Genomic DNA, 20,547 nt, shown 5'->3' with positions numbered 1-20,547 from the left:
AGTTTCTGTTCAGTGCACAGACCAAATACAGGAGATAAGTGCTCGCTGAAGCAAACCACATGAATACATTTTCCTCTCACAACAGAACCTTATGAATGCAAAAATATTTGCTGATCTTGTGATCTGGGGGGCATGCTGCACACTTGTGCTGTGTTGTGCAATATCCTGTAAGTTTTCACTTTTAAAGACTTACTGTAACAGCTAAAGCTTCTATCCTGCAACCAGATACATTCCTGCCCTCTTAATCAAGCTGGGCAATACATCCAGCCAAAAAAAAAAAGAAATCCAGAGTTGCTTTCCTTTAAATAAGGTGTTAGCTTCAAAGCTAAACAAGGGTTTGAGTCATGGCAATGTGACTAAGCACAGAAGAGAAGCTTAGGGAAGAAGAGCCATGAAGAACCAGCCTGGCCAGATCATCAGCTGGCATTAATCACCCTCACACTACCCCCATAGCTTTATTTTCCCTAAAGACCAAGGCATTGAAAAGTAACTATACCAAATGTACCAGCTGTAGAAGTCAGGTGGCTTGTTTTCCAAGGAAGTTCAGCAATGCACAGGCTGAAGCTCCCAGGGTAGCACTGGCCCACGGTTGTGTCCCACCCTGTGCACTGCACTGTGCAGTCAGTGTGTGCACAAAGGAGGAGAATCTCACATAGGTGTGGTCATGCACAGTCAGTCCTAACATCAACACCGACTTTCATATTTCCTCATTGTATTTTTATTCTTTTTAACTGTTCAAATCTAGTACTGCAGTGGGGGTGGGGAGGGCTTCTTGGAAGTGCCTGGAGGATGGTGGTTCACTGAAATGTGTTTTTGTCTCTGCCCTCTGTTTTCTACCAAGAGAGGGTTTACCCTGAAGCGTGGGTGGAGAGAAAGAGACCACAAGGAGAAAGAACAGCCAGGCAATGGCAGGAAGAATTCATATAGTTTCATGTCTTTCTTTAAGTCAGTGCTCAATGCTGGATAAATGATTGCCCAGAAAAGAGGCAACCACATTACATCCTGTTTACTTAACTTTGCAATGTTAGAATTTTGATTTTGAACTTTCATTCTCCAATTGCAAGAGAACCTCAGATTATCATAGAGAAATTACTAAGGTCCTTTTACCTTATAACTGCAGAGAAAGAGCTTGAAAACAGGAGACCAAAAGGATTTTCAAACAAAAGTCAAATAACAAGTATGGAACGAATCTCCTCATTTCAGTATTTGCTAGTTTTAGCAAATACTAAACTCAGCTGTGAGTTTGGGCTTAGCTGGGGAGTGGCACTGCTGGTCCTTTCTAACCTGTGCTGCCTCACAGCTCCTGGGCTCTGCATGCCTGGGAATGCTCCTGGCAGCAGGGAGGGAGCCTGGAGAGAGCTGAGCAGGAGCATTTTGCTCACAGCTGCTGGCTCTGCTCTTCCCCAGACAGGAGGGAATTCAGCCTATAATTAGCAACAGCTCACCTGCTCTGGGAGCCACTCACAGAGCTAAGGACACTCACTGCATGCAGGTTCTTACCAGTGTGACACAGACAAATCCATGTCCCTTTCAAAAGAGGTTTCTGGCCCTAGTACAGGATCTGGGAATGTCAGTGGTTTCATGGAGACTGGATATATTCTTTACACTGCATCCTTCTGCCCAGGATCAAACACTTACATTACCAAACACTATGTTTTTGCTGGAGACAAATTTGGATTTTCACTAAATTAAATTGAGAACACAGAACAACATTAAATTAGTTTTAAACTATATACAGAACCAAGCTGTATTTTAAAAGATTTTAAAACACAGGTACATTGAATATAGGAAACACATAGTAAATGCTCACTTACCCAAAAAGCATCTTTAAACTGCAGCTGGGCCATTATTATTGCTCTGCAGAGGGGTAGGAATGCTTCAGCTAGTCCGTTGTGGAGTGAGAGCAGCAGCAGGCACAGCTCTGAGCCTTGTCACTGCACCCCAGCCCAAGCAGAGAGTGCAGCACATCCACAGACCTGTCCCTCCTGAAGTCAGGCTGGTGCCAATAGCATGGGGCTGTTCCAGGCAGCTCAGAGAAATGACCTGTGGCTGTGAGGGACAGAGGGCAAAAGAGCTGTTGCTCACAAACAGAGACAGGCAAGTGCTCAGCACCCGCACCCCAAACCTGTTTCTCTTCTGGTAAACAGTTAATATTGAAATGAGGAAGCAAAGAGATGTCAAATGGTGTCAGGCTGCTCCTTGCCATGGGTGTGTGTGAGCGGACAGGAAAAAAATAGAGGGGGAAAAAAAAAGGCACTAAGTTCAGTGATATGATTTGATCAGCTGAAGGAAGAGAGAAAACAATTACAGTGCAAAAGAAACCACCACAATACATAGAGACAAGCTATTCTCTATTGCTGTGGTCTTGCAAAGAAAAAGAAGCTAAAGAAACATAAGTGCCCCATTTCTGCAGCACCTTCTGGGACTGGCAGAGGCCCACGCCTTTGCACACAGGAAACTTAGCTCAAAGCTGCATTTTGCATCTGGAAAGGCTTTTCAGGACTCAGGTTAAATTAAGAAGCCTGAGAAGTGTGCAGATGTCTGCACACATTTAGATACCTGGATGTTGATGTAGAGAACACGCCTGATTTGCATGCCCTCACATAAATGTTTATATGAATATGTAAGCCATGTGAAATTTAGAAGTAAAATCCAAAGTCCTCAAAAAGAAGAGCTAAGACTCTGTTAGCACCAGGACCTGAGTGAACCCTCACAGACCAGTGAAGCAGCAGCACCCAGCAGCACACTGCTGACACCAAGTATTTCAGGCAGCTCCCCAAATCAGCTCCTCCAGTTGTTATAACACAGCTGCAAATACCTGAGCACAGAGTAACACTTCTAAAGCTTTCCTGAAACCCTCTCCAAAGCACCTGTCCTCCAGGTGAGGTTGCCTCTGTTCACCTTTTTAGGATGTTTTAAGCATTCTTAAATACCTAGTTTTAAAAATTCACTTGCATTTTTGGGGAGGGGAGGGGAGGGGAGGGGAGGGGAGGGGAGGGGAGGGGAGGGGAGGGGAGGGGAGGAGAGGAGAGGAGAGGAGAGGAGAGGAGAGGAGAGGAGAGGAGAGGAGAGGAGAGGAGAGGAGAGGAGAGGAGAGGAGAGGAGAGGAGAGGAGAGGAGAGGAGAGGAGAGGAGAGGAGAGGAGAGGAGAGGAGAGGAGAGGAGAGGAGAGGAGAGGAGAGGAGAGGAGAGGAGAGGAGAGGAGAGGAGAGGAGAGGAGAGGAGAGGAGAGGAGAGGAGAGGAGAGGAGAGGAGAGGAGAGGAGAGGAGAGGAGAGGAGAGGAGAGGAGAGGAGAGGAGAGGAGAGGAGAGGAAAGGAAAGGAAAGGAAAGGAAAGGAAAGGAAAGGAAAGGAAAGGAAAGGAAAGGAAAGGAAAGGAAAGGAAAGGAAAGGAAAGGAAAGGAAAGGAAAGTAGTCCTGTGGCGGTTGCCTCTGTGAAAGCTGTCTGTGCACACCAACAACACATCAGGACTTACTGGTTTCCAACTGCCTGTCTGACACTGCTCTGGGTACTGTTGTCCTGCTGCCCTCCAGCAGCAGCCCCCGGGCAGATCATTCCGGGGTGGGGAAGTCTTGCAACTTCCCTGTGCTCCAGCAGTACTCGGGGCTCTGCTCAGAGAGCTCTGCAGCAGCTGGGGGCTGCAGTTACCCCTACTCACTCTGTGGTCAATTTGTAGCTGGTGTTTAAAAGAATTTGCCAGGTTCCTTCCTGGTGGTATGAAGAAGACAGGAATATGCAGGGACTCTGTGAGAGAAAATGAAGTGCAAGCAGAGGAGGGCAGACGAGAGTCTGGAAGGTCAGAGATGTAGCAGGAAGAAAGCATCATTGCATGAGAGTGGGAGGAGAAATGCAAGGATTCACTTGCAGACAGTGTTGAGGAGAAAGGAGTGAAACTTTCTTCCAGAAGGGAAAATTCCTTGAAAAAATGTATTTTGAGGGCATGGACACTAGTCATACTTGATCTGTATCCAAAAAGAAAATGATCTTTTTTAAAGTGTTTTATCTCAGTCCTTCCAAACCTAAATGTTTCCTGTTACTATTTCCAAGTTACAGCTGTGTTTTGAAACCATCTTTGCTGCTGTTGGGGTTCATAAAAATGCACCAAGTGTGTTTTAGCCCTCTAAAATGTTATGCTATTTTCTTGTTATTTTTAGTTTGGTTTCCAGCCACAAAGCCTATTATTTGACTGAACCTCAGGCTGGGCTCTGTGCCTGCATCCATCCCACCCAAGAGCTCTGGTGTAGCACAGTCACCTCCCAGCAGCTCTCACGCTTCAACGCCATCAGCACTCTGCTGTGGGTGAGCTCCTCAGAACAGCCCAGAGCAGCTCTCCAGTTCGGGAACTTGGATGAGCTGCCAGAGTAGCTGGTGTGAGACCAAGCCCAGCTGTGATGAAGCAGATTTGGGTCAATTTGGGTCTCTGCCCCCAGGTCCCAGTGGCACTGGGTTATATCCATGAGGCACTGTGCCGTGCAGGGCTTTGCAGGGCTTTAGAAGGGGGACACAATTCTGTATCCACTCTGCTCTACACAGGAATAGGATATCAAGGCTGTGGTGGCTAACAGCTGGCCCAAAGGCCTCAGTTATCCATAATCCCAATCTGATAACCAAAACACAACTAATGACCTTAATTATGGAACTGGGCTGGTGCAGACCGCTGGGGAGCAGGCCTAGGCCGGCGAGGACACGAGCAGCTATTGGCCCATCAGGGTTAACCACACAGATCATCAGAGCCACACGGGAGAGCTGCACCTGACCCAAGCTGCCTTGCTGTGTCATCAGCCTTGGTGTGTTTTGTCACGTTCCTGTCTCCAGCATTAAAGGGATTTCAGCCTGACCTGACAGGTTCTCTCAGAAATCCAGCAGTATCAACAAGGAGCCTTAAGTGGAACTCTTCCCTGACAGCCGCTGCATCTCCTTCCACCACTGCTCTTAGAGGTGTAAAATCAGCCGTTCTGTTTGGTAATGCCAAGAACACACTTCCTGAGGGTTTTCCACCAGTAATTAAATTGTTTGGCAGCAGAATGTACCATTTGAATCCATTCTGTAGTAAGAAGGATAAGTCTTGACTTTTTAAAAAAAACACTGTTTTGAAAGCCCTCGAATTTTCTCATTCTTTAGAATGGAAGTTTCATTTAATTTTTAACTATATACTACTTGAAGCAAAGCTTTTTATCAGGGATTTGGGTAGCAAGTTTGGATTTGACAGTAGGCAAAATACAAAAATAGCATCTACAAACATTTTTGTGCTCATCCACGACACCAAGCAAGACATTCTTCAGAGGAAATGTTTTTGATTAAGAAGACAGTAAACCTTTTATTCTACATAGCGAGAGTATGAGGGAGTCCATGGAAAGTATTAAGGCAGAAGACAAAGAAATGCTGAATACTCAGATAATCCCAATGTTGAGCTGGTTGTACTGTTCAGAAGTCCTCAGGCATATTGTGATCCCTTAGAATGGTAGTTTGGCAAATGCCAGTGGAAACTGGAAGGCACTGGTGCAGTCCTTCCCAGCCTCCAGAATCGTTACATCTGAGACACAGCTTCAAACAACAGCTGCAGTGCAGCCATGTCCAAACTCCAACAGCTCCTGGTGTCCAACTGAGCCCCACAGCCTGGGGACAGAGCAGCAAGGAAACCACTGCCAGAGGAAAACCATGGCTAAAACAGACATGATTCAGCAGCTGAGCTCTGCCCACTGTTCTAATTCCATATGAATGGATCTCTGCATTTCCATGTAGGAAATGTCAGGGGCTTGCAAATTATCCCAAATCATACCCATTAAAAATGTTGAAATCACCTTGCCTTCTGTGAGGAGCCAGTCTGTGTTCCCATGGAAACTGAAACTGCAGCCTCTGAACACCTGGCTTGGTTTGTTCCAGCTGCTCTGGACCATTGTGGCTGCAGCTAGAGGCTGCTTCAGCACGGCCCAGACTGCACACCAGGCTCTGCTCAGCCCTGAAACTCAGCTCCCTCTGCTCCTGTTAGAGGGAACTGCTTGAACAGCCTTCCAAAAGCAGCCTCACAGTGCAAGACAGTCCTGCTGGTATTCTGCTTCAGTAAAATCCATAATTGATAGCACAGGCTCTGTTCTTACCTCTTATCTAACATTTCATAACAGTTTCTAATAGAGGCCATCACTGAAAGGTGGACCCTGTTCTGTTGTTTTACCCCAGAGAAAGATCATCAGTCTTTGCCATAATAATAAATAATATGAATGGATTTCCTCTAGAATTAACATTGTGATAATTTATATATAATAAAATTGTTTGTATCATAGAGATGTGAGTTCTTTTTGTGCTCTGTATGGGTTTAAACTATCAGTACCCCTGAAAATGTTTCAAAGGGAAACAAAGGAAAAAAGGAACTGTGGAGAAGTGCAATGTCACTGGGGCCTTGCATAGCACAAACAGGATCGGGTTGTTCTTGGGAGAAAAGTAGAAGTACTTTGTGAAAGAGAAAATGAAATTATTTTGGTTTTTATCCCACTCTTATTGTCATAAATTCAGGTAACTGCTGAAAGATGTTTTTTAATTTCTCTGGCACCTTTTGAAAGCTTTATCAATACACTGGCTTTCTCTATGCCTTAATTCAAAGCAAATCACTACTCACTTGCAAGTACTGCACATTCATTAGCCAAACAGGCAATGCTGGTGCTGTTGAGGAGTTTTCTATGTCTCAAAAGGACCCTTGGATCTGTGTCCCAAACATATCATCTGCAGCAGGTCTGCCTCAGGACCAAATCTCCCTTCTTCAGCAGTAGTGACTTGTTTAGCATCATGGGAGGCAACACTTCAGCTTCCTTCAGCATATTTTAGCCAACACTATGCATATGTGCTCATTTAGAAACATCATCAGTCAGTTTATAATATTTTTTGTTTGTTTTAATATTCCTGGGCACACTGGATTTATTAGACTTCATTTTTTTAAAGAATCAGATCTCAACACCACTATGGCAAGAGCTGTACTCATATTCCCAAGGAACTGACATAAAAAAAAATATGTGTAGAAAAAATCCAACCACTAAAATTGAAAAAGTGTTTTGAATTTCTATTAATATGATATCTAAGAATATAATATATGTGGTTTTGCTTTGAATCAAAATTTCTAACTTTCTACTGGTGACGCATCAGCACTTACCCCAAAAGGAATTCCATTTATTCTGAGCATAATTAAGAGGTGGTATCCTGAGAAAAAAACAAGGCAGAACTAGCTGCTTTTACACAATGGAGCTGGGAAGAAGGAAAACATTAGTCAAGGAGAACATTGTGAGAGCATTAAAAGAGTTATTTATATAGGAATTTAAAAAGCCTAACACACTCCACACAAGCTGTTCTGTGAGGCTTTGTCTTTGTCTGGAATACTCAGCTAATTTCTTTCCAGGAAACAGAAGTGAATATTTGGACTTTCCTACACTGAACCTGTAGTGCTATTAACCCTTCACTAACCCTCATTTCAAACAATCACAAAATGGGACAGCACTCACTTGTGGAGCTTTCAGCTGAGGTTAACTTTTAGAGGTTATTACTACAAATATTACATATGCAATGCCTTGATGCAAAAAATAAACACAACTGCTTTTGAAAACTTGTCCAGAAAATGCTAAATGCACACTTTGCTTTTTTTGAATCTTCTTTAGTAGCCAGATAAGATGACACATCTCTGGTTAATAAAGCCAAGAAAGCTGCTACTGTGTAGCACATTATTATACACATTGTTCATATCTCCAGGAGCTGCTATGGGTGACTCAAGGTGAGAAATAGATTTACAAAACACAGAAAGATAGAACATTTTAAGTTTTAATCCAACAAATGAAGAAGGTCTTGACACAGTAAAATACAACTGCATTGCTAATGCTCTACAACTGTACATTAAAAATAATTCTTGTCTATTGATGTAAAAATAGCAAGTTTTATGATAGAGTAAAACACAGTATAGAAACCATTCAAAATCAAGTAGAAACCTCTTAAACAACTGAGGCATTTATGTATTTCTCCAAAGGTATTAAACAAAACACAGTCAATACTAACTCTAAATATCCCCCCACCTTCCCCACACTCTGCCCTAATTTAATTGATTAGAAAAATAGTAGTCACAGTTACTATATTTTGCATTCTTTCAGAACCATCTAGTTTCTCCATTTTCTTCAAGTACAGTAGAACAACTCTTCACAAGACAGTACTACTCTGAAGTAATTTATTTCCCAACACTACAGAATTTTGATAGCAAGTATTTCAAATTAATTTTGAAGTCTAGAAGAGGCCCAGGAAGTTTGCAGGAGGGCAATTTAATTTTGAATGCAAATTATTTACACAAACTCTACTGTACTGTAATTACAGCATGAAACTTGCAATGCAGCTGATGAGTGCTTTTAAAAGCTTCAAATGAAAGAAAGGGAAGAAAAAATATTACAAAATAAATAATCTAAAGTTCTTCATGGTAGAAACGTTCATCATGAAGCTGCCTACCATAATCTGTTGCTTCACTGTTAAGAAACAAATCCTGGTTCTTAAGAATTTCTGCTTCAGAAAGTTTTTTATCATCATTCAAATCCATCTCTTCAATTAGATGCAGAGCCTGTGAAAGAAACAGACCACCATATGCAGCAAGTTAAAAAAATCAGATTTTTGCTTATTTATATATTATTAAAAAAGGGAAGTTTAGCAGTAAAATGAAGAACCAAATGCAGAGTATTTTAGTTGTAGCTCATTCACCAGTATTTCATAGTTCAAAGCTAACAGGCTGTGCAGCAGCTCTACTGCACCTCTTATTTCTGAGAAATAGGAGTTGTGGTATTACATGGGCTTTGTTTTCATTTGCTGAACATCTACAAATACAGTGATTTAGAGAATCCTTCTGCTCCTACTTTTCCTGATTGGTGTGGCTCAATGTAACTGAGCCAAAAATAACGGGGACTAACGTCAGCCAAGGGGATTTTAAAAGCACTCTGCACGGCAAAAGCTGAAAGATTAATATGACAAATACCTTGGCCAACACATGTCAATTCCTGAAAATGGAATACATAGTAATTTTTCTATCTTAACATTATTTAACTACAGGGTTTCTCAAGTCATTTTGAAATGCCAAAATGAAAGTGTGATACTCTGACTTCAAACAGCAATTTATGACTGAAATCAATGCTACCTTCTCTTTAGGACAGGTGACTTTGCTAAGCCTTTATATTACCCAAATGGAAAAACTAGCAAATTAGAGAAACAAATAAAACAAATTATTAGTTGCAGAATTGAGCTATTATTAACAGTATGGCCCTTGCTTTAAGCCAAAATCGGAAAAATAGCTAAGAAGAGCTAAAACAAAAACCCCAGACCAAGAAAGCTAACACAGGTATGAACAGACTCAGCAGCACAGAGAGTTCATGTCAGAACAGTGCTACTTCTGTGAACTAAGAACTGACCAGAGCCAGAAAAGGCCATGCAAAGGCTCACAGATCCTCATGTACCACAATCGCAATGCTCCCAGAACAGCTCAGATCCAACAGGTCCCACAGGGCAGCACCCAGGGCTGCTGCTGCTGCCTCAGGGCTGCTCCTGGCCCCAGAGCCCAGCAGGGCCAGGTGGCAGCTGAGGGAGGAGCACATGGGCCCTGTGTCTGAGTGTCTCACAAAGGGAGGTGCCTCTCTTCCCCAGGAACATGAGGCCATGGGAAGACCTGGCATTCCTGCCATTCTGAACACCAAAATCCTCCAGGGCAAAGCAAAGACATGGAAAATGTAACTGAGAAATTACTAGAAGAAATGCAGAAATCCTCTCTACTGCAGTCAGGGACTGGAAACTGCCACAAAAAAATAAGCTAAAATGAGAATCCACTTGAAAGCTATTATGCTGTTCTACCCCTGATTAAACCATTTTAATTAGCATCATCAAAGTTTGCTTTACACCATCTTGAATCACAGAGTACTTCCATTTTCTTGTACTTAAAACAAGTTTTTAGTTCTACAATTATGATGATTTATCCAGTTAGAAGAATTACAATCAATTTCTTATTTCAAAATTATGCAGCTTCTTTAGGTAGTACATTTCATTAGATTTACCTAGAAGAACTAAAAAATTACTTATTAAAATTCTGTACCCTTGAGTCAAAGCAGATAAGCTATTTAAACATGTACAAAAGCACTTTGTTAATTTACAAACATTTACACAATTAATAGAACTTCACATTTGCCTAATGCAGTTAAATCACCTGCATTCCATGTCAAAGTGAAAAGAAGTTAAAAATATATGCAAAGATCTACTGATATTGATTTTTTTAATAATTAGGACATGATAAATCTGAATGCTTCTCTCATTTTGCTGTGATTCTTCAAATTTCTCCTGCAGTAATTACAACCTAACCAGCAGTCAAACCACGAACCTCCTCTTGTGCAATACCCTGATTGTTGGGTACTATCCAAGACAGCAGCTCTTGAGGGTTGAGTTTTCCATCATGATCCTTGTCATAGTCATTCACAAACCGGTCCTTCTCAACCAGTATCCATTCTGGATCTTCCCTTGCAGCTAGTAAGACACAATTATAAAGTTTAAAGTTACTCTTCACTTTTAAGCATCTTTTCTTCTAAGCAAATACAGTTATTCTCATAAAACATTACCTAAAAGTAATGTCACTAAACACAAAACAAACCGTAAATGGGCAGAGGAAAGTAGGGAAAGCAATTTCATTTACTGTCAGTATTTATTTGCACACTTGTTTTATTCTTACCCAATGTACAGGTATTGCATCCTGAAGCCTACAGCAATCTTAGACTTGTCCTTAACTCTTTAAGGAATTGAGAAGTAATTAATCAAAATTATAAACATTGTAGACAAGCATGAACTTGCTTTCTAAGCCTTTTGAAAGTCAAAAGTAGCAGGTATCACAAGCAGGTAAGTAACAGCTTCAAAATAATTACAATTCTATTATTAAATGAAAAAGGTGAAATCTCTCCTTCCTTTCTAACATTTGGTTTTGCAAGGAGATTTTTCCTTTATGTCACAATTCACCATACACTGTTGCCCAAAATCATGAGCTAATTATGAATCAGAGCCCCCATGCAGCCTATTAGTCATTTTAAAGAGTGCTGCAGGAGCACTGTCTGCAGAAGAGAAAAGCTGAAGTAGTTTGTACAATCACAGCTAATTCTCAAGTTTTGCTAACAAATTGTAATGACAAAGCTATTATCTTCCCTATTACTGCAACAATTTCACTCCTTTCCAACAACTTTTTATAGACTGGCTTGGAGAAGCTTCCTTTCATGTTAGAGCAGGAAAAAGATAAAGAACCCTGTAGCTGCATCAGAGATCAGTTGTTTTTACTGGCTCTGACAAAGAAAGATGGCTATAAAACGTGAAATTCCAAGGTGGCTGATTAGAGTGAAGAAAAGCAGATTGTTCCCCTGGTTCTCCATATCCTCATATGACTCACACAATTCTCCCCAGCTAGAATGCAATTCAGAATTAGCATTCCTTTGGGACAAGCAGACTTTCCACAAAACTGAAGTTACTGGGCTTTTTGGAATGGTAAGAATTATTTGGCTTAGCTTTTAGTAAATCAAATGGAGTGTGTAAAATATTAATTGAGAAACACTGATAAGCATCAGGTAAGTGTCCTTCTCATTAAAGAAGGAACAGATCAAGTTTAAGGAAAGGCAAGATTGGGAAAAAAATAAACCCAAACAAACTAAGAGTGAAGGCAGCAATCAGGTTCTGATACCTGGAACAGGGAAGTGACTGCTCACACTTCCCCTCCATCCCTCTCACAACACACTCAGCTCAGTCCTTCCAAAGCAAGGCTGGCACCTGCCTGCTCAGGCTGATGAAGGCCAGGGCAGTTTACCCTTACATTCCTGCTACCTGAATCTGCAGATGTGTTCAGCTGGCAAATATGGCTACAACCTTGTTTCAGCTGCATCCTGTGTGGTCAGGAATTTACTTCAGTCTTTCAGAAAACAAGAAGCAACTTGCAAGGAAACTGTGGAATAGGCTACACACAAACCACCACCAAATACACATGAGGCAGACTGAAATAAGGAGTCTATTATGCCCAGTCCCAGAAAATAGAATTATCCTAAGACAGAAAATCTTCCTCAGAATCTCTAGGTCTAATGAGAAAAGCTGAAAATAAAGGTGCATCCAATTATCCTCATTCCGAAAGTTTTTCTTAATTCCCCCTTTCATGCCCCTTCCCATTTTTCCTTACTTGGGTCTCTTCTGTAGTCACCAAGGAATTCTTCCAGGCTAACAAATCCATCACCATCTTTATCATGTTCTTCTAAAGCCTCCTGAATGACAAAGTCCTTTTGTATACATACAAAGAGCAAAATTAATGACTCATGATCAAGAGAAACAGCATTGAATCATTTTAGAGCAATGACATATTCCTTAAATGAAAGACTCCCTCATTTCAAATATCTTTTTTGTGTTTTACACAGACTAGTGCAGTAATTGCTTCCTGTGCAATAAAACAGATCTGTCCTTAAGAGTTTAGAATGTCAGATTTCATGAAAACCAAATCTGAAAGGTGTCCATAGAGTTGGAATCCTTCAACACAATTCAAAACTGCAAAAGCAGCTGAGACACATTAATATGTACAAAGCTCTATCATCCAATTTCACTTTTCTTATCTGGTGGATTCACTAATTTGCATTTTTGCAACTTAATTGAATTATTAAGAGAACTGGCTGGTCTTTTGTCCACCAGACAACCAAAACCAAAAGCTAAAATCTCACTGATGGATTTGCAGCCTAACAGAGCTGTGAGGAGGCTAAGTCAGTCCAGTCCCCAAAGCTGGGGATACTTGTGCAATCCTAGTTCTTGAAACAGATTTCGAAGAAAAGCACAGAACTCCTGCTCCAACTCCTGATCTCCAGCACTGAATCCACAAGACATTACCTGATTTTAATTTGGGCCACATTTTGATTTTAATTTCAAGTCCATAACTGCTCCACTTCCTGTGGCACTGAGGCTAAGGACACACATTGAAATGACACACAGAGGCTGATAAAGATGCTCCCCTAAATCTTACCGTCATGTACTCCACTTCTTCAGGATGTTCGAAGGCAATATATTCATCCACATTTAGAGCAGGAACATCATCTCTATTAGCTTTCTCAAAACGTTTTTTCTCCTTTAAATGAAGCTTAGAAAATAGATTTAGTTAGAGTCCTTACTGGAAAGGAAAAACAACATAATAGTAGCTGGCTGTAAGCTCATTAGGATATTAATTGTTTCACATTACCTACTCATACTATACGGATGCTAAACTTTCACTAAAAAATAGCTCACTGAGAGCAATAAGATCAACATTTTTAACTGAGGTGGTTTTATTCTAAGAATCGCAAAAACCCCTGCTTTTTTTTCAATTTATGGGGGCATTTAAAATGAACCGAAGAGAGATAATGAAAAAACCAAGAATTCTCATTTTGATATGTGCATCCTCTTCTAAAAGTCACCGATTTCCAAAATTTTGTTTCCAAAAACAAACTGGAGCACAGTGATTATAATTAATGGCAGCCATTGCAAATTCCAAAATTTACATTTTAAAGACACTTAACCTTCTGGATCTACATCATATTTATGTCAAGAGCTGTCTGTAGTTCAGAGAAGGTCTTGAAAGACCATGTATGTAAAATGTCTTTTCTAAACCCATTTTAAGGCCAGATTCCTTTACTACAGTACTGCTGTCCATTACACATTAATATTTTAAACAGAAGTCACTCCTCTAACCTCTTTTAAGTATACGTATTAGCATGCCATTGAAAAAGAAATAATATCTGATATAAGCAGGCAAGTTCTTATTTCTGAATGTCTTGCACTTCTTATTTCTGTCTTTCAGATGTGCAAAGATTTCCTATCTTTTTCTTGTTTCATTTTGTACAATCTCTTTAGACAAAATACAGACCCAGATCATTGACAACCAATCTCTGCTCAAACTGCACATGATGTGAACTATAAAACTCTTGGAATTCCATCCTTAGGTGTGCTGTGATATCAGTGTGAGTGATCTGGGTATGGGAGTAGCCAGCAAATCAGAGATCATAAACACTTTACAAATGACCATTTGAAATTGTCCTTCTGGTTTTTATCCTATCTATTGACACTTCTCTCAAAATCAGGCTAAGCTGCTGAACACAGGGAATAATATGTAAAAAATGAAGTGTAAGATCTTAGCTATTCTGCAAAATAGTTAAATGTCCTCTTAGAGAAAAGGTGACCTTAGCTAGGAGTTTAACTAGGAAGACAATACAGAAGGATTACAGAAAGTACTATACTGCAATGCAAGCTTGAACCATTGAGGGAGAAAGTAAGTTTTCCAGTGCTTTTTGGGAAGTGATGAGCAAGGCCGCCACCTTCTGGTAAACTCCTGTACTGGATGACACTTCTAAACTGTATCTTACTCCTCCATCCTGATCAGAGCAGGACCACTAATTTGAAAACGTAAGGAAAATGCTGAAGGTACCTGACCTGTGATGCTTGTACAATGCTGCTCATCTACAATCTGTGTTGGAGAAGTCAGCAGGCAGGAAAACGCAGCAAGCAGTAAAGCCATAACGTGAGCAAGCAGTTCTATCCCAGCTTATAGATTTATAGCTCCCTGTGTATCTGTGATGGCAATGTCTCAAACATGGTATCAATATTTTGACTGGAAGTTCCTCTGGAAGTCTTGTGGTATTTAAAAGCTATGTAATTATTAAGTTTTGTGACATTCTAAGCTTTACAGTTTGCTTCTTCAGTGTGTAAAATCCTCTGTTCACTATATTAGTTTAATTTCAGCTAACATCCTATATTATCTACTAATACTTTACTAAAAGCAGAAAAATAAATTGTCATAGGAAAAAAATAAACCTCTGGCCAGAATAGTCTAAAAATACACTTATTCTCTTTCTGGAAAATATTTACATGTTCTTATAAATGTGGAACTTGAAACAAGTTTGGCTATGTGGTGGTTCTTGGTGAACCTTTTCTCCCTGCCTCTATTGCCTCTTTCCCTTCTTAAGCATCTGCTTTCACAGACGTGACTCACACCCAACTTCTGTGTTTAAACACCCATTTTTAGCTGTGGGAGTTGCATTTTTATTGCTTAAAACGGTTTGAATTGCTGTTTCTTTCTCTGTGGGTCTCTAATGGAGAGGAAATGTTACAGCAGGCAATACTGGCAGTACACAATGAGTGCTTGAGCAGTAACTGAAAGAATGACTGGAAAAGTGCAGCCAAGGGGTTAAAGAGCTTCCTTCTGCTCCAGCCCCAGGGGTGCTGGTCCCTGCTGAGGGCAGACCCTGTCAGGCTGCAGAGTTCTCCCAATGGATTGCACCCTGGGTTTAAGATGGCGGCTGGAGACCATGCTCTGCTGTAAGACTGTCAATAGACTTATGCTCCACTCAGCCAGCAAAATACACTCAGGAGGTACCACTTCACTGTGTCTTTATTTTGTCAGTAGCAGCTTTAATACTCTGCTACTTTCCTTTAATTACTCCCCTATCTCAGATAGCATAACGTGTTAACCATATGCCAGCTGCTCTGCTTTCTCTACCCATCTTGTTCCGTCACAATAAACAAATATTGCTGCCTTTGGCCAACAGCTCACGGGAGCTGCTGCTGAAACATTTTACCTGGCGAAATGATTCTTCTTCTTGATCCTCCAGGACAGTGTTCTCATCAAAATCAATTACACGATCATACATTTGCAAGTTATACTCCTTCCAGGACACCAATCCATCACCGTCTTTGTCATAGTCACTGAAGTGTTGCTTAGCTTCTTGTGTAACATAATGCTTAAAAGACTGCTGTATCCAGGAGCTCAACTCATCTATGAAAAACATTAAAAATAAAATAAAGAAAATCAGAATCATCTGCACCATAAAAACTGTGAAGATCCCATAGATCTATTCTGTCTGGAATACCCTTTGCAATTCAGATGGAAGTATATAGACAAGAGGTTACTTAAAGCAAACCAGTCTGTTTGCTCCATGTTGTGGCTTTTTCCAAAGTAACTGAATGAGGGAATAGATCACAGCCACAGACCAGGGGTTTGTTAATGGTTATGTGGCCTTGTCTTTTCAAATCTGAAGGAGTATCAACACTATAGCATTTCCTTTTTCTCCAGAGCTATATGAAAATTATGCTGAGTATGTTTTATTCGGACAACTCTAAATCTAATTTGGTACCCCAAAAAAACCTTGTTCCCATCACTCTGGGGTTTCTTTTGAAAAATCCACAAACTGAAATAAAAACCACTTTATTTTGTGTCACTGCCTTAATCACCCAAAATAAAATATTAACTACTTATGTAGTGCTATTTCCCCTGTACTTGGGGCTGAAATCAAGCCTCACATAGTTTGGAAAGGTTTTTTTAGCTGCTTGTTTTTATACAAATGTAGCTAAAAGAAATAAAACTTAATATACCAATGAACATACATAAATACATTAAAGTTACTACATTTAGAGAAGACTGGGATAACATATTCTTCCAATATCTCTTAGTTATTTTCAGGTGCCTGGAAGGGAAAAATCATCTTCCCCTGCATTGCAAAAATTATACATCCTAATCAACTCAACTGAAATCCTGCTCTGAAGAGTCATGATGGCTAAAAAAAAGTCCTATAGAAATCACTATTTTGACAGAGAAAAATCTTACATAATTTATTAAATTATGAACTATCTTATCCTGTCCTTCTTGGCATCAATACAACTTTATTAGGTTTATTTAAATATCCTTGAAAAATCAGCAAGGGATTTTTTAAAATACATTTTGAGTACTGAATTTATATTAGCAAAGGGACCAGCTTGATAACAGATTCTGTGAATTGATTGAACATGCAGAGGTGTGTGCGCCAGCAAGGCTTGTGCACAAACCAGCACTGCCTTACAAGAAACTGCAACATTTCTTAAAGATGGGCACCATTAATTAATGATTTATTTCCAGGAACTTAAGGTGTGAGGCACAGCCATGTGACCACATAACATCCAGTGCCAAGAATCAGAAATACTTAATATTCCAACATTAGAGAAGCAGCATTAATGTATTTCATCTGCTCTCACTGTCAGCCTCCAAATGGAGGCACTACTAAGGAAAATGTTCTCAAGAGCTTTGCAATACACTGAAAAATAACTGAGCTCAAAAAGCTTCAGTACCATAAGTTTCTTACTGTAAAAACACATTCCACTGTGAGTTTTACCTTTGGGAAGTGAAAGGAAGGCAAGTTTTCATTAGACTGAGAATCAGATGCAGGATATACACCATGAGGATGGAGTATGGGTGGAATTCCTATACTTTTATATAGAATTTTTTGTTAAAACCTTCATGTTGTGAGCTGCCTGTGATGTGTGACAGGGATTAGCCATCCCACTGAAGTTACAGACTATCTCAACTCTACACAGTTCATGCAGGAACACTGAAATAAGGGTTCAGTTGATTAAATTCAGTGTATAAAGTGTAAAGCATTCAAAACACAGTCAATGTTGTCTTTAAAACTGCATTTTGTTCTCTCACCTAGAAAGTTTCCTGTATGTTTATTGTCATTTTAATGAAATAATGTTCTGGCATTTGACCAAGGACTCTGCTTGCTTTGTGTGTGCACACAAGTGACTTTTTTATCCAAATCACAGCAGAGCAAAAAAAAATGTTCATAATGAGGCTTAAAATTAAATTATCATAATGACGTACTGAAAGAAAAGGAGCTGAGTTTACCATGTAGCTCCTAAATCTGACAAAAACCTGTCTGAGAAGAGCCATTCAATACTGCACTATGATGCAATATGATCCTTCAATGTCATTTGGTGTCACCAGGTAATGAAGCACACCTATGCAGTATTATGGCTGCAGTACTTTCTTTCCATCTTACACCTGCTCTCTGATTTGCACATAACAGGATTACAAACACAGAAACCCACTCGATTCCAAATAGGTTCAGACATGCAAAAAAGCAGGTACAAGTGCAAAGGAGGTATCTTCAACTTGATACTGCTCTAACCTACACTAACTCTTGCTGGCCACACTCCTTCCATCACAGAATGGGTCAGGTTGGAAGCAATCACAGTGGGTCATCTGGTCCAACCTCCCTGCTGAAGCAGGGTCATCCCAGAGCACATGGCACAGGATTGTGTCCAGAAGGTTCTTGAGTACTTCCAGCGAGGGAGACTCCACGACCTCTCTGGGCATTCTGTGCCAAATGCACAATCTCTGCATAGGAAAGAATTTCCTGAGCATGAGTTTCTGTTCATTGCCTCCTGTCCAAGTAGTTGGCACCACCGAGTAGAGGCTAGCTCCATCCTCTTGGCACCCTTCCCTTTAGGTATTTACACTTATCAGTGAGGTCCCCTCTCAGTGGTTCTTCTGGAGTCAAACAGAAACCTCAGGCACGGAGATAGTCTCTGTATGATCCTGTCAGTGTTTCTAACTCACTGTGCAAGGGATCGTGATGTTTTCTACGGGGATTCTCCCCAGCACAAGAGCCAGGGGCTGTGTCACGGGTAGAGCGCGTTTCCTCCCGGAGCAACCCGGCCCGCCCGGCCCTCGCCGTTACCCTCGCTGAGCAGCCCGTCCGCGTCCGCGTCGATTTTCTTCACGATGTTCTTCAGCCGCCGCTGCTGCTCCTCCGGGCTGAGCCGCACGTACTCCTCCGCCTCCTCCTGTGGCACAGCAACACGCCCCGTCAGCGGCCCGGCCCGGCTCGGGGAGCGCGCCCGCCCCGCGGCCCCGCCGGAGCGGGGCCGGCCCCGCCCGCCCCCGGCCCACCTGCCCGCCGAGCAGCGCCTCCCGGTCGTACTCGGCGCGGTGCTGCCCGTTCGCCGCTCCCAGCGCCAGCGCCAGGCCCAGCGCCAGCAGCAGCGGTCGCATCGCGCCGCCCGCCCAGAGCGATCCGCGACGAGGGGCGGGGAGAGGCCGGGGGCGGGCGGGGGCGCGGCGGAGGGTCGGGCCGGCGGCGGAGGGTCGGGCCGGCGGCGGAGGGTCGGGCCGGCGGCGGAGGGTCGGGCCGGCGGCGTCACTTGGGCGCAGTGCTAGTGATTCGGGAACGGGCCTGTCTCGCTTAGGCTTTTCTGGTCTATCAGCGAAAGGCACCAAATACCATCAGGATATACAGAGACTCATCCAACTTTTAAACATCAGTGAGGCTTGTCAGACTGAAGTGACTTACCACAGTCTGACTGAGTTCAAGGAGCGTTTGGACATGGTAGGAGTGACTTCTTCAAGATGCACAGGACAAAATGTTGGACTGGATGATCCTGATGGGTCTCCTCCAACTCAGCATATTCTGTGATTCTGTGATTAGCAGAATCATCAACAAACCCTGCAAGGGGAAGATGATCAGGAAGCAAGGTGTGCAAAAGCTTTATACCAAAAAGGAACAAACATTAGTCTTGCTTAAGGGTGCAACTCACAAGTAACGCTTCTGACACAAAGAGAAAGGGAAGCGAGGCTTTGTAAGAGTTATTAATAAGGTGGATCAATACAAGTTTTAATAACTGTTCAACACAGATAATAGAAAGCTGTAAAATAAATTTTGCCTCATTGACCGCTCAGACAAACTGAAAATACATCGAGTAAATGAGCAGAAACCTCCCCAAGAATATAATTCCTAGCAGCTGTCACATGAATTGGGATTGCTCTGATCCCGACCCCACTGCAGTCAAATTAATCATTGTTACTGGGTTGAGATTTATGTAGGACCATTTTTAGATTTGTTATTTCTCCTTTCCATATAAGGGTATTTTCAAAATTCCTCCTTTAGCCAGAAAGAAGTGAGGTTAACCTACCTGTGTTTCCATGAGCACAATTGTTTAGACAGAGCCCCAGGGTAATGGAAATTGCTGCACTGTCCAGTCCCCTCCATGGCGACAGTGATGGACTGATCCCAGTTCACCTCCAATTCTATTAACTGTGAAGAGCTACGACAGTTCATTTTGAAGATCCAAGAGTAAAATATTGCAGTAAATCAGTAAATGTGTTACTGCAATTTCCTGCCCGTATAAGAAATGTCTTTCCATTAAAAAATCTAATAGTGAGTTAAGTCTAATATCTTTTATTGGTTTAAATGTCAAGTTTCCCAACAGTATTTAATAAATCACGTATACAAAATGTGAATTAAGTCCTACTACTTGTGGCATGTGTAGACAAAGCAAATCCTATGAGCAACTGAGACAGAAATACGATTTGATTAATTTCTGAAATAGCATTCCAGATGCTTTGTTTTCTTTGTCTGATGCATCCCTAACACCACAAAAAACCTCTTCACTGCATATCTCAAGGGCTGACAAGTGTATCAGATTGGACATTTCAGTGCCTACACAACCTGCAAAAACATATTTATTATATGAAATTAATTTTATCCTATACATTAAGAAAAAAAATCTTGATCTCAGCAAGAGGGAAAGCAGAGGAAATCATATTCTTCTTTGTGTCAAAATACAATCCAGACCCTTCCCAGCACAGTTAAACCAAAAATTCAAGACCATTCTGATATGAATGCAGGGGGGAAAAAGAGAGAGGTTTTTTGGACCCCTCCATTATTTTAACCACTTGCATAGCAAATGCATCCCTATTGTAAGTTAAAAGG

General features: G+C 41.4%; 2 protein-coding genes across 9 annotated transcripts in view; both read right to left on the bottom strand.

Moving 5' to 3' along the window:
• Window positions 1-7,635, bottom strand: part of PSTPIP1 (proline-serine-threonine phosphatase interacting protein 1) — a 54,660-nt gene extending 47,025 nt beyond the window's left edge. For 4 of the 7 annotated variants that reach the window (XM_085588463.1, XM_021543408.4, XM_085588464.1 and 1 more), the window contains exon 1: window positions 1,815-2,410. In XM_085588463.1, coding sequence (XP_085444589.1) covers window positions 1,815-1,847 — 33 coding nt within the window. In that variant the 5' untranslated portion in view covers window positions 1,848-2,410. The other 3 variants (XM_085588460.1, XM_085588458.1, XM_085588459.1) reach the window with 3 other exon arrangements.
• A 150-nt stretch (window positions 7,636-7,785) lies between these two features.
• On the bottom strand, window positions 7,786-18,866 carry RCN2 (reticulocalbin 2). 2 transcript variants are annotated; one of them, XM_085588465.1, is made up of 7 exons: window positions 18,729-18,866; window positions 18,517-18,622; window positions 15,604-15,800; window positions 13,020-13,133; window positions 12,195-12,291; window positions 10,374-10,516; window positions 7,786-8,579 (listed from the first exon to the last, which is right to left on the bottom strand). In XM_085588465.1, exons 1-7 carry the CDS (start codon window positions 18,828-18,830, stop codon window positions 8,427-8,429), a joined length of 912 nt encoding a protein of 303 aa, XP_085444591.1. In that variant the 5' UTR covers window positions 18,831-18,866; the 3' UTR covers window positions 7,786-8,426. The 2 variants fall into 2 exon arrangements, with proteins under 2 accessions (XP_085444591.1, XP_021399086.3); XM_021543411.4 differs by having other exon boundaries at window positions 13,020-13,121.
• Window positions 18,867-20,547: the final 1,681 nt, after the last annotated feature.

The sequence above is a fragment of the Lonchura striata genome, chromosome 10 (genome assembly GCF_050655825.1).
Source record: "Lonchura striata isolate lonStrDom1 chromosome 10, ASM5065582v1, whole genome shotgun sequence".
Taxonomy (NCBI): Eukaryota; Metazoa; Chordata; class Aves; order Passeriformes; family Estrildidae; genus Lonchura; species Lonchura striata.
Note: the sequence above shows the minus strand (reverse complement) of the source record. Positions and strands in the feature narration are given on the sequence as shown.